Source organism: Camelus bactrianus, chromosome 9 (assembly GCF_048773025.1).
Source record: "Camelus bactrianus isolate YW-2024 breed Bactrian camel chromosome 9, ASM4877302v1, whole genome shotgun sequence".
Classification (NCBI taxonomy): Eukaryota; Metazoa; Chordata; class Mammalia; order Artiodactyla; family Camelidae; genus Camelus; species Camelus bactrianus.
Genome location: NC_133547.1, coordinates 38381666 through 38396281, shown reverse-complemented (window position 1 = coordinate 38396281; position 14616 = coordinate 38381666). Strand labels below are relative to the sequence as shown.

At 44.2% G+C, this 14616-nt stretch overlaps 1 protein-coding gene across 2 annotated transcripts in view; it reads left to right on the top strand.

Annotated features, from left to right (window-relative positions):
* VAV3 (vav guanine nucleotide exchange factor 3) overlaps positions 1–11684 on the top strand; it is a 334983-nt gene extending 323299 nt beyond the window's left edge. For both annotated transcript variants that reach the window (XM_010945807.3, XM_074370077.1), the window contains 2 exons: positions 8678–8829; positions 9451–11684. In XM_010945807.3, the coding sequence (XP_010944109.2) occupies positions 8678–8829; positions 9451–9492 (194 nt within the window). In that variant the 3' untranslated portion in view covers positions 9493–11684. The remainder of the gene's footprint in view (positions 1–8677; positions 8830–9450) is intronic.
* The last annotated feature ends 2932 nt before the right edge of the window (positions 11685–14616 follow it).

The following is a 14616-nucleotide window of genomic DNA, read 5'->3' as shown; positions in this document are numbered from 1 at the left end:
GCAAAGGAAGCAAGAGGAAGAGCAGCAGGAGTCGAGTCAGGGAGGTAAGGGAGGCCAGACTCTGAGGCTTTCAGACTTCAGCTTTTTCTCTGGGAGAAATGGGAAGGCATTGGAGGCGTTTAGGTAAAGGAGAGACAGGGTCTAACTAAGTTTTAACAGGATGCTTCTAGCTTCCATATAGAAACAGGAAGACCAGGTAGGAGGCTCATGCAGCAACCCAGGTAAGAAGTGGTGGTGGCCTGGACCAACACGGAGCCAGACAGGTGATCTGTTGTGCAGGTGACCCAGCAGGACATTCCAACACATCAGATGTGAGAAAAAACAGCGAGAGAGGATTTAAGGATGACTGAGGTTGTTGGCCTGAGCAACTGGAAAACTGGAGACTTTTAGGGAAGGGCTCAAATGGAGCCTGAAGTCTGACAGTCATAGCATTCTCTATCCAGAAGTGGATAATTTCTGTGTCTCTGTATCATCTCTGAATGTGTCTGTCTCTTCACTAATCCCTAAGTTCCTTTGAAGTCCAGTGCTCTGTCTTACTTGTTACATCTCCAGGAGCACCTTAGCACAGTTCTTAGCACATTAGTAGTTAATAAATGTCTGCCAATTATTTTTAAAGAGTAAGGATTTAGCATCAAGTTCACATCTTGATAAACTGGATGCCTATAAATGATCTGAAATCTCTTGAACTGTCCAGCGATCTACTTGTCCATAACAAGGAAGGCCCGATACTCATGTCTTCTTGTTAATGGCTTTATATGTTTAGACTGTGCAGTACTGAATTCAAAGTAGCTATTTTTAAAATAATTCTGAATATAAGTTTTCCTTGTCATATCATTGAATTTTAGGTTAAAGAAGATTTATCCATTTACCAGATGTCAGCATTCAATTAAATGAAACCAATCTGAATTATTCCTAGTTTTTTCAGTGACAACATATAAAATACACAATAAACACTATACATTTGAGGGAGACGGGGGAGCAGATACTTGATATTATGTCTATGAATGTTGCTGAGACTCTAAGACGACGACACAGCTAAGTTCTAAAATAAAACCAGGTTCAGGATCACAAATGTAAATTAAACATTCGTTAAATTCTCAGCATGTTCTCTGCTGCTGGGCCATCTGTAGACAGTCTCGGTGAGAAGAACCTTGTGGATCTCTCATCAGAGTGTCCCACCCAGGAACGGAGTTCTTCAGAAAAATCTCTGGGCCACTGCTGGGCCGTGAACTCACAGGGATCACTGGATTGATGATGGTACCATTGGTCCAATTGCCTGATATTTTTACTGACAACCCTTCGTCACACAAATGAGTGTGAACACATAGGGTTGTTACAACTGAAAGCTGAGCTTTAGGCAATGTCTATCCCAGAGAATAATTAGCAAGTGCTTTGCATCATGTTTAGTTGTACGTGGAATGGATGATTAATTAGTAGTTCAAAAACAGTGATTTGATATCCAATACCTTAAGGAAGTGTTGACTGAGCTTGGTCTCTGCCGTGTACATATTCGAAATGTTACTGAAAATTGAGTGGATTTTCATTGCTCATAAACATGAACAGCCTGATCAAGGCAGAGCACAGTCCTTCAAAGCAATGCTTAGTCAGCCTTGACAACAGAACTCTAGGCAGCAGATACCCATCCCCTAGTGCTTCGCTCTGCTGTGAACACTGCGTCCCTCGTTTCACTGACATACTTCTGTGCCTCTGTCTTCGCAGTCAAGGCTCAGAACTGAATAATATTCACTCACGATTTGCCAGTCAGTTGATTACGGCTATGCTGATGGCTTCTGTTTCGGTTAGAGAACGTTAAACACACAAAACCTGAAGTACACACTTGGAAAAGATAATAATATTTAATTGTACTTTTAATAGTTCCTAATGAGAAATACTCAGTCACTAAACTGTGAGCCACTTACTAACGTTCCGTGAGCATTAGCCCATTGGAGCGCCAGGCCTCATGTGAAAAATAACCAGACTTGCCTGAGTGTGATGACGGTCTCTCTGAGTAAGGTTCTCCTTAGGACTAAGGAGGAGTTGAAAGTATTTGAGGAAGAAGGAAAGTTAGACCCTTAAATAAACCACTCAGTTTGCAGATGACTACTTCAATGAAAAAGGTCTCAACATAGATTTAATATTATCTCAGTGGAGACAGATATGAATAGACGTTCTTTGTCTCAAGAAGCTGCCTGACACAACGTGATGTGCTAGCGGCAGGTGTGTAACTATGGCATTAGGTGGTGAAGTATTAGGCCAGGAGGTGAAAGGGATGGGGGATGAGAATCCCACAACGTCCCCGTGTGAATGTGCTCAGCTGTTTCCGTTCCTTTCCAGGATATGTGCCTACTGGTAATTCTCATATTCGTGACATCTTGGTATAGGAGGAGGAGTATGATGAAAACCTGTATCTGTATCTGTGTGTAGAAATAGGTGAATATATTCCAGCATGGACGTGAATGTTCTGCAGGTTAAACCACTCTGCAAAATACTTCTATCAAATACCTTACTGTGACATTGCTTACCCCTAGATTTAAATCCATACGTTCCCAGGGAAACATGTAACTTTATACTCTCGTCTCCATAGGTGCCAGGCATTTAAATGCTGTTTTCCCAGCTTACAGGAATTAAAGACCCGAAGGCAGTGGAAACTGACGTATAGAAAGAGTGACAACAATAAGTCATGCTACAGAGCGTAGAAAAGTAGAAAGCACCTCTACCAGTCCTTACAATGTCTGGCTGAGAGCGAGGTACCGGGAGACAGGAGTCAAAGGTTAACAGGTTCCTCCTACAAAGACTGCTCAGGCCCGCAGCGTGGTCAGTGCCGTGACACACACGGCACTCAGAAGCTGTGCAGCATCTCAGGGACAAAAAGCATAGTTATCACAGGAATATTGCTGATAGATTATGGCTCTCGGGGGTTGCAGGGAGTAAGACCTGAACATATTTCACAGTCTTTCCTTTGTGTTGTGCTGGCTTTTGCTGGAAGTCTTTTTGAGCAGTTAAGTGAGCAGAAGATGAGCTAAACGAACAGGAGATGGAAGGAGCTTGCAGAACTAAATGTCCCGCTGAGAGGCTTGTCCGTTCAGCAGTGCTTGGCACTGGGCCTGACCCTGTGGGGAGGCAGACGCGTGGTGAGAGCTGGCCCTTGCTCTCCAGAATCAACTGCTAATTGTAGAAACAGCACAGGAGCACGCACAGGAATCACACAGCAGAACCAGCGAGTGCCAGGATGTACGTGCCCAGCAGATGGCTAGAAAGGACGGGAAAGGGGGCGAGTGTTGTCTGACTGGTCAGGGAAGCCGCATGGCAGGACCTGCGCTGAGCTCTGGAGACAAGGAGGTTAGGGTTCGTAGGGGGAAGGTGAAGGAGCAGCATTCCAGAACAAGCAGAAGTTTTGAGTTGAAACTGAAGCTGAGGGCATAGCATGGGTGGGGTTATTAGGAAGGTGGTCTGAAGATGAAAAGAATTTGTGTAGGAAAGTGATGGGAAATTTGGTTAGGAAGGCAGGATATAGCCAGACTACGAATTGCCATGGAATTCAGGTCAAGAGTTTGGATTCTATAATTTAGGGAAAGGAATGAGTCAGTGTGTGGTAAGTAACTGAGAGGCGGTAGTCAGAACAGGATGGAAAGAAGTCGAAGCATGAGGACCAGCTGGGAGGCAGCATCTTAGTCTAGAAATGGCTGAAGTACCTGAACTGGGATGGATGAGCTGAGGGTCTGGTGAGGGGATAACTTACATTTCAGAGGAAGAAGAGAGTGAAGAGAAAGAGCTGAACAGTATACTGACCTTGCAAGGACAGTTTGCAAAGAGAACACAGGAGTCACTGAAAAAAAAAATAACACAAAGGTGGGAGGTTGAGCTAGATTACAGGAAGGAAGATGATGAGTTTGGTTTCAGACAAGTTAAATTAGAGATAATGGTTGTACCTCACGCCAGTGTCATGAAAATAAGTGAAATCAAAGAGTGGAGTTTACATGAGGAGCTAAAGCGCATCTGAGCATCCGTTCCATTCCCTGGGGAAGACGCTAGCGTGAGGCCGGCAGAGGAGCTGAGTCTAACCACAGGGGGCACAGCTAGCATTCAGTTAAGATTATAATTTTCAGATAAAATTCAAGATGGTTCACATTATATGTGCTTGACATGAGTACAAATGCTTGCAAGGCTTTTGGGGCTGAGAGAGAAGTAGCGCACTGATGTGATGTGTCTGAAACAGATTCACGTCCTTTGGTGAAGCATTATCCACGTTACGTCAGGAATCGATATTTTAGAGAAAGATCATCTGATCTAATATATCTACCTGCTTTTGAGATTTAAATCTCATTATTTGTGTCTTCCTGGATTTCTCATTTCTTCCTTCTAGAGTCAGCTTATCTTTTGTTAATATTTGTAGACTCTTGTCTTGAATTACCTTCATTAGAAATTTTGGGGAACTACTTTCTTCTTTGATTACTCAGTGGATAAATAGTCCCAGAGAGAGAATGAAGGATGGACACTTGGAAAACAGGTCAAGGAGAAAATTCTAACACCTGCCAGAAGTAATGTGTAGAATGAGGAGCCCTGATTTAGGTTCTCACAGACATGGGGTAGGAATCTTGGCACCAGGTTTTCTGCCAATAGTAGAGTTTGGGTGCCATTTTCCTCATTAAAGTAGAGACAGCATCCTCTTCTCTAGCAGTAGATATCACACAATCTCAAGGAAAACAAGAAACCAGTTACACTGCATGGCAATAAATGAAAGTTGTAATGCCATGTACCCCACTGCATTAAAAAAAAAAGTTACTTGGAAAATGCAATTAGAAAAGGACCTCGATTATCAACAAGGATATACTTCAGGGTAGGTCAAAAGTAAATACATAAGGCCATTCATGAGAAAAGTATCTTGAACGCATCAGTGTACATATGGGGGCTCCAAGAACCACCGAACCCCCTCCAATCACTTTGCCCAGTCTGTCGGTTCGTATCTGGGAACCCCCTTCATGAGCTCCTGCTATTCTCAGTATCTCTAGCATCCCTTCCTGACAAGAATATTAACTTGGGAAGGATTCTGTGGCTCTCAAATCAAGCAGTGACCTGAAGAGAGGCAAAATACATTGTGGCCTCACTGTGGTTCGCTTGGCCTACTTTCACCTCGTCCTTTGTTATTGAGAGATTTTTGTTACAGTTTAGATTAAGTCCCTCTGCGAGTAACAGAAATCCAAAGACCATTGGCTCAAACATGATTGACATGTATTTCTTTTTCCCATAAAGACCTGGAAGTACTAAGTCCAGGGCTCTAGAGAAGGGCAGGTCTTCTCTGCTCCATAAAATTTTCAGTAACCCAGGTTCCTTCAAGCTCATCCTTAAGGCGAGGTCTGCCTTCTCATGAACCAAGATGGCAGCTTTCACTTTCCAGACAGCAGGATGGAGCGAGGAAGCAGAAAGAAGGGTGAAGGCCTGTGCCTGCTGCCTTACCAGGAAAGGTACCCGAAGCTGCCTCATGATAACTTTTACTTACATCTCTGTAGCAAGAACTTAGTCACAGCCTTCCTTCTGGGCAAACATAGCCCAACCAAATAACCTGTTCCACGGATGAATGGGAGAATAAATATTGGGAGAAAATCTGTAACCACGCCTTCCTTTTCCATCGCAGGGGCACCATGGTATCAGCAGGGAGTTTGAAAACTGTCAGTGGTGGTACCTAAAGCAGAGGGGTAGATGCCGGGCAGCGCAGTGGCTAAGAGCTTGGACTCTGGAGTCACTCTGCCTGGGTTGGGATCTGGGTTTTCCTCAGATATGAAGAAGAAATAGTATGGGTACCTTCGTCTGTGAGCTGTTGTGATAATTAAATAAAACACTGAATATAAAACACTGAGCATGGCATCAAAGACTCCCAAACCATTTGATAATAATTAGCTCTTGTTATTAAAACAAGTTTTTGAGCATCCAAATATGCAGAGAAGTGCTCTGTACATTCCTCCAGTTGGAGGCTATATTTACTTTCTTCTCTGGATATAAGATTCAGAGTGGTGTACATTTTACTTCTGGAAATAAGCCAGTATGTGCATGCTTGGTTGGAGGGTGAGGGTGGTTCCTACAGACTGAGTGATTTTCCTGAATTTTCAGTGGGCTCTGCATGTTTCACTGACACCACCCTGCAGGCTCTTTTATATCAGTTTTGATGTGAAGCATCCTTTACATTAAGAATTTACAGGATCCCCTTCTCCACTGAGGTAACAAAGTGGGGCTTGGATACCACATCAAGAAGAGAAGGCCATCCCGGGATGGAATGGGCGCACTGTGTTCACCTGTAAAGGGACAGCCCGTCCTGAGTTGCAGAACTAACATCAACTCAAATGTGAAAATCTGGCTCAATCTTCCTCTAGAAACGGCGACGGGAGACGAGGGGGTGAAGGCAAAGCTTGGTCTTTCAACTTTGATGTGACAGTTTTCATAGGGTTCTAGACAGTGAAGTAGCTGTGCTGAGATGTGTTTTGCCAAAATCTAAATGCTCTCTTGCTTCTCTCTCTCTCTCTCTCTCAGCCCCTTCTTTGTGCTGTGGGTTTTCTTTTGTAGCTCCTCCAGGCTCCAGCTTTGTCCCCCACTCTCCCACTCCTTTCTGGTCAGGTACTGCTCTGCTGCTTTTGTGTGTCTGTTCCACTCGCTTTTGTTTGCAAATAAAAATATCCCGACTTCCGTGTGGCTTCTCATATAGATCCATCTCCTCGCCAGCAGCCCCTGGCGTCACGTCCTCGCCATGCACTTTTCCTGTCTCTGTCATCAGGTCACCGTCTGTCCTGACACCCTGCTCCCCTGGCTGTGCGTGTGTGCTCATGCTGTGTATCTCAGTCAGACGTTCTCTGCTTCATCATTTGGAAGGCGTGGAGGCCGAAAGGATAAAGGGGGGCTGAAGCACTCTGTAAAACGAGCTTTCTTGGAGATCAGAAAAGCCAATGTTCATGTATTTCCATGAAGAAAATAAATAGAATCAAAATCCCAACCTTTGCCTCCAAATCTAAGAGTAAAATTTAGTCCGCTTTGCTTTAAAGGCAGAATGTGCCCATCAGTTTGAGCACCAGCATTCTGCCTAGATGTTGGTCATTAGCCAGAGAATGTAATGGCTGTTTATGTGACACACAGGGAAGTACATGATGGCTAGACAAACTGTGTTTCCTTACAGATTTTTAAAAATTAACCTGTAAGTCCCAGTGGAATAATACAAGTTAGGACTAGAAGGCCCTTAGGAGTCATCTAACATGACCTCTCATTTTACAGGCGAGAACAACATGGCCCAGAGGGGTCACAGGGATCTGTGCAAGGCCGCACAGTGAAGCTGGAGAGGGGTTTTTCCATCACCGGGGTGTTTTTATGTGCACGACTCTTAAGAGTTGTGCCCCAGTAATGGGATGGTTTTCAGTAAGAAAACTATGAAAGTGGTTTGTGTCTGAACAGTGAAATAAAATGTCCTATTTTTGTTCCCTTTACAGTTCTGAAATCTACAGCGTTGCTATTCGTTTGTCTTATAATGGACACCTGGAGACTAAAAAAAATTTCTGTCATTGCAAAGCCCTGAAAAATAGGCCAGAGCTCCCTGTCTCCAAGCAGGCAGGCTCTCCTGGAGTGCCATGGGTCCTAACTGCAGCTGCCCCGGCACGGGGAGCTGTTAAAAACCCAGATGGGCAGCTTTTAGCATTTATTTCTTGTTCTTATACTTCAGTTCCTCTGCCATTTAAAGTTTATAAAGCCTCACCAATCCCAAGTGAGTGATTCTCAGAATCACTAAACATGTAATAGAAAACACTTTATAACCCCAAGGAGCAACAGGTAGAGAAGTTAATATAAAATGTGTCATGAAACACTAGAGGTGAACACAGGTCCAGCTCAAGCAGAGTTTGCCTTTCAAGACAGGGCAGGTGAGGGCAGGAAGGTGATTAGCTCCTTTCCTACCATAAAAAAAAAATAAATAAATAAATCTGAATATAGCAGGTGAATGTCTTGGTTCATCTGGTGTCTTATTTTTGATTGCATACTTCAGTAAAGGTTTTCTATTAGGCAGTCTTTGAAAGAAAGAAGATAAATGGGTGGTGTTTATGTTTTCTTTCTGTAAAACCTGATTTAAGCTTCTTTACAAGTGAAATTATAAAAAAATAACTGTCCCTAAATAGTTAAAAAAAAAAAAAAGCTGTTTGGGGGAGGAAGTTCCATTAAACTAGAAATGATGACATGGATTCCACAGACTTTCAGAGCAGAGGAGTTGGTTGTTTTGAGTCTTAGTCGAAAAGGTTAAAAGATAAAACTGTAAAGCTTTTACCTTTTAGAGATTCTAGTTAAAAGTGGATCACAGTGCCGTCAATAGGAAATTTATACTGGTTATCTTAGATTCTGTCTCCTTAGATAGTAACTTAAATAATCGTCTTTTTTTAAACTACAAAAATTAGTCCCTGTTTTGAAGTCCCTATAAAGAATGTGAAAACAGAACGGTGGTTTTTTTTTTTTTTTTAAACTTTCTGAAATGAACTTGACTGCAACTGACTGAATTGAAACAGCAATTCTGCTGCTTTCAAGCCCTTCTGCCATTCTCACTGGTCTGTGATGGAATCACGGCCGCGCATTTTGATTGCATCTATGACATTCATCTGATTAGGTTCTTGTGGTCAGGAAACTGCAAATCAGTTCTGACCCTATCAATTCTTTACAGTGTTAAGTCCAAAGGTGCTGGGCATTGCCATCGCCAGGTATGACTTCTGTGCAAGAGATATGCGAGAACTGTCCCTGTTGAAAGGAGACGTGGTGAAGATTTACACGAAGATGAGTGCGAACGGCTGGTGGAGAGGAGAAGTGAACGGCAGGGTGAGCTGTCCCTCCCCACGGGCTTGTCACATGAACGACGTGGGCGGGGCAGCCGTGGGCACCCACGGTGGTGCTGGGGGCGGGGGAGCCCCTATACGCATCCAGCCCTGGCTCGAGACGGGGGGTGTTCCACAGTGAAGTTAGTCACACAAGGACAGTGTGTTGAATGACTGTGACAGTGCCATAAAGAAGGTTTTCTTGGGCAAGTTTGGTGGCTTCCTGTTGGGGAAAGGGTTGAGGAGTCTATCAGTTCTTTTCAGTCTCTAAGCCACCTTTTAAGTCTAGAGTTACATTGGAAAGAGTGGGGCATAGGACCTCTGTCTTTGTATCTTGTTCTACTGCAGAAACAGGAAGCATTAAATAGTAGAGCCCCTTAGTTTATATATTTATTTGTGTGCTAGCAGATTAGAACACCGTTGAAGCATATTTTATTCCATCATGGCTATCATTCACTCTGCTGGGCTTTCAGGAGTAGTTTAAACCAATCCTCTTCACCTGCAGTGAGCATAAAACCCCAGCTTAATTTCAGGGTGTTATGAAAATGACATGCTCTGTTTGCAGAACCCTTTGAAGTGCCAGATACAAAGTCACGTTGCTGTGTTGGTGGTTTTTCTTTTCCAGGTGGGCTGGTTTCCATCCACGTATGTGGAAGAGGATGAATAAATTCCAATCCAGCGTTGCACCCTGCACCGGGACTCTCAGAGAAAGGATAAACAGAAGCCTGCGCAGCATTATGAAGTCACTGAAGGGTGTAAGAAGCTGCCTTTCTGGCTATTCAGCACCCTTCCCCCCGTCCCTTCCCAAGTCCTAACGCTGGGATTTCTAAAGATGCTGCTGCTGACAGATTAATGGCTTGCCTGGAGCTGCGCAAGAATCAGCCTGCCAGTCTGTCGTCACCAGAGACCAGGGCAGAGCCAAAGGCCCTTCTTCCCAGAAGAGCCCTGCACACACACACTGGTTCATGCTTCTTTTTACTTCGTCCAGTCAGACGCCAGGAACGCCAGCCGTCAGTAAATGCTTAGCACGTATTTACTTTCTTCTCACGTGCCATTCACCAGAGTTTCTGATGGTACAGAGCAGCAGCAGGTTGATTTTGCCCTTCCGAGCGTATATTAAAATTAAGAGTTCTGCCACTGGGGCGGTTTATTGGAAAGGTCCAGCAGCACTTGTCTTAAATTGCCTCACAAGGTGGCTCACTGCCTGGCAAGCACTTTTACCCCCAGACGTTACTCGCGGTAAAACACGAGAGGCAGAGGCTCAGGTTTGCCTCTTAAGTGATAGATCGCAGGGGGGTTAACTATTCATCTGATGTCCTGATTGTATTTGCAAACTTCATAAAAAGAAAACCTACAAGAGTGTGCACAAAAGAATGTCTTCCTAGTAAATCTTCAGAACCGCCATGATTTCTTAGGGTTACTGTGGAAATGTGCTTTATGAGAGAATCTTGGCTGAGAACGTTTTAGGTAGTTGTAAATAACCTGCACTAAGTGTGGCACTGTTTACAGAAACAGATCAAGGGCTGCGATTTTTAAGTAAGTCGTTTTAGAGACGCAACATCTATTAACATATGCTTTTTTCTCCCCCACCACCTCTCCCGCCCTCCAAAAAAATACCTGGGACCTACTTGCTGGTTCTCACATCTCCCTGGAATATTTGCAGTAGCACAAACAAGGCTGTTGAGGATTTCTGAAGTAAAGCACAGCGAGGTCCTTCATGCATTTCGGGGACAGGAGGAGGGTCCCTGGACTTTTCTGGTCTTACAGTGGCTTCTGGCTCTGAGACTCTTCCCACCTGCAGGCCATTTCTGGGTGTGGGCTAACTGGTGGGAAGGCCAGTGTGTGGTGCATTTATTTGACCAAGTCTTCACTGTTCATGTGAGGAGTCTAAGTCCATTCTCCCTGGGATGTGCAGAGTGCCCAGTCAAGACAGCCAAGTTGACAATAACTTGGCCCTTTCCTGATGAAGTATTTTCCCCACGGCAGAAGTCATGTTCTGACAAGAGTCAGAGAGTGTTTCATGTTTGAAAAGAACATTAGAAGCATTAACGTAATAGAACCAAACTAGGAATGATTTAGTTCAGAAATTCTGGACCATCTCTCAAGGGCGGTGGGCGTGGCTGGCCTCCTCCCCAGCCCAGCAGCGCGCCAGGACGATGTCCAGTGAACACATCCCCGCTCAGAGACCCTCGTGGGCCAGGACTTCTCAAATAGGGTAGATTCAGGACCTTTACCTCAGAATTATGTAAACTGTGATTGTGTTTTAGAAAAATTTGCTAAAACCAGTTAAGCTTTTGTATATGTGTAAATGATCATAAAATCGAGCTTTATAAAATGTTCTGTACAGTCAAGTCATACCCTCAAGGGGTATCCTGGAGTGGATTCTTTCCTATAAAGTCTTATCTGCAGCTCTGTCTGGGGAGTGTTTCACCTGTTACTGTCTGCCAGATGTTGTTCTGGAGAGAGCAGCTTCACACACGTGGAAACACTCCTGCGCACAGTGTTACAGCTTATGCGGTTTCTTTGTTGTTTTAGCCAACAGACCCCCTCCCTTGCGGTGGCGTGTTGTCTTCTTGCTGCATTTCATGGACCTGCGGGTTTCCCGGCAGAGGTTACTAAAGCCCTTTCTCATGATGTTACCGGGTACATCTCTATGTTTCATATTCTGTACTGAAAATTTTAAATGCTGCGAATTTGTGTAGATTTCTAATACCAAAGACAGAAGTAAATGTTTTTCCAGATACTTTGTCTTGCCTGTATGCAGCCCCGTGCAGTAGGGTGAATTAGAGTGGTGTTTCACTTTGTAATATTTTGTAAATATGTCAATACAATAAATAGTTACTACTTGCATTAAATTGATTGAGAGTTGAAGACTCTTTCCATTGAACAGTTCCATACACAATTCAACGTATGCCAGCCAAATAAGCATGGGCCTGGAAGCCCTAACTTTGATCTGGTGTAACTCAGGACTGCTGCCTGAACAGCTGTGAACAGTGACCTGTAAGACATACTCAGTGGTTGCAAATAACATCTACCGACATGCTAACCCACGCGCCGTGCTCGGCGCCTTCCGTGCGCTAACTTACAGCAGCCCCGCAGGTAGGAACCCCGTGTTCAGAGGAAGAAACTGGCATTTTGAGAGGTTGCAGCTCGACCCAGCTCACGTAACCAGCAGTGTTGGGAATGCAGTTCCCACCAGGGCAGCCTGACTCTCAGGCCTGTGCCGCCGCGCTCCACGGGGCGGGGGAGATTCGGCACATCTGTAAAGCGGCATAGCTGGGAAGCAGCGGTGATACACGCCAGCGGTTAAACAGCTGAAGATGAACACGGAATTCACATTCTCCCACTCCCGCTTACCAAAAGAGAACTCAGATATTACCTAGACAGGTGTCAGAAAGTGGATTCTTTTTTTTCCTATTTTGATTCAACTTTTGCACAGAAAATGATGAACTGATAAGCCAGAGAGACTCAGAAGCAAGTGTCCTTTGGCAGAGCTGGCCTGTGTGTTCTTCCCAAGGGGCAGGAAAGGCCAGTTCCCTGGTAGCGGCTTCCGTCCGCCATCACCAGCACAGCTATGCTCAGTAGAGTCTCCCCTATTTCATTACAGTAAGGTGGGCTAGCCAGCCTTGCGCCCTCTACGCGAAGGCCCGGTGCCTTTGCTGCCTTTGTTTTACCCCTCCCCTTCAACACAGCAGCATTTGTGTGACTTTCAGACTTTGTATCAGATCATCACCACCCTCACCTCCACTGCCAACCGTGATACAAACTCCCCCTTTATTTACTAGTTAACCTGGGACTATATCCTTCACCACTCAAGTATTTCATCTTCCATCAAGTAATGGAAGTAAAATATGTTGATAATTAGGCTTCCAGGGCCTTGCTCTGTTCTACTTAATTTGATGGCTGTACAGAAGAGTGATAAAAGCATGGCCCCAGACCCTGGACTGCGCGTCCGGGTTCACATCTCATCCCTGCCACACGAGGCCTCCGCCAGTCAACATCACAGCAGCATGCACTTCGCAGGATGGTTGTGAGACTCCACATGGACCATGCACATAAAGTGGAATTGTGCCTCACACACACACACACACATAAAATGAGCTGTTTTTATCATCATTGTGGTTGTCATTGTCAGATGGATTTTCTGGTCAATTTGGGTCGTTGCTATAATTCAGGCTCATTTATTGGATTAAGCAGCAAAACTACAGATTCTGAATTAGACCATCTCTCTAATAAGGAAATTAAACCATTTGGTATCATAAAAAGAGTGGAAGTTTTAGCAGTCCAACCTAGGTTCCAACTCCAGCCCTGCCAGTGACTTTTCTGAGCATCAATTTCCTCTTCTGTAATAAATGATAAGTGTCTGAGAGAACTGTTATAAAGAATGAACCATAACATACGAAAAAGATGTCAGTAAAGAGTAGTACATAGTAGTACTCAGGAAATGTTGGTCCCTTTCCCCGGATGAACTGTTAAATACTTAGGAACCAAATTATGAACTTGCAGCTTTTACTTTGAGTATTAGAGCTCGTGTTTGTTTCTTACACATGATTACATTTTGAGCATTCAAATTACAGATGGAATAAAAGGTGCATGTTCAGGAAGATTAATATTCAAACCCATAAACAATCTCAGAAGTTGAATTTTCCAGCTCCACATTATTTTGAGTAGGAAAATGGGATTTTCACCCGGCTCATAATCATTTAGACTTAGTCCATCAGTTACTTCATTTTTCACTGAAATTAGTTTTCTGGGATTGGTTAGACTTTGATTAGAAATGTTACGCACGCGCGTCTGGCAGGCTTTGGAAAGTACCCTATTATAAGTAATGAGCAAGTCCTGAAAAAGGTCAAAAAGGAATCCTTTCTCTAGTTGGGTGCCATCAATTAGGATTTGGGACGATAGTGACAGGAAAACAATTTATCTTGAAGCACTGCCTAACTCTGGCTCTGTCAGAAAGTTCCAGAATTTCTAGGCACAATATGATCACCATGACCCAGACACACAGACCTCGGTGAAGAAACAGAATGAGTGCAGAGGTCACGTCATGCTCTGTCCTCTGATGGACACTGGGGTGGGTCGGTGTTGAGTCCTGCGGGGAAGGTGAGTGGAATGACTGATGTGCACAGCCCGCCACCTGCTGGCCAAGCCGTGGCCCCTGCACTCACCGAGTGACCCCAGGCAATGCACACAGAGTCCCCATGTCTTTGTCCCTGAGACTGCAGCTGTTAACTGGTTGACCAGACTCGCTGTCAGTTCACAAAACCACGGAGCTGGGATTGAAGTTGTTTTTCCTTCCTGGTTCAGAATAAAAGAAATTCAAAGACTCTGTCAAAATGTAGAAGTTTTAAAATATGCTAGCACTGATTCTGAAATAATAAAATAATCCCATTTGCAGCAACAAGGATGGACCTAGAGATTGTCATTCTAAGTGAAGTAAGCCAGAAAGAGAAAAGCTGATGTAATTCTTGATGTATTTGTGGGAGAGGGCAAGCTGTGAGTCTCTTTACTCGGCCATCTTGGTACCTCCCCTGAGGTGAAACTTTTGAATTCCCAATTTATCCCGTCTCATCCCCTCTACCCACTGGTAACCATAAGTTTGTTACCAAACAGCCTTTGTCAGTTTTAGTTTTTGTAGATGTTCATTTCTCTCCTTTTTTTTTTTTTTTTGAAGATTCCACATCTACAAACCCATGAATCGCACAGCACACCTATTGAACTTTGGCAGAGTGTCTCTCACTTCAAAATACAGGAGGATTCTCACAAAATCCGGTAAGAGAAAAACAGAAAA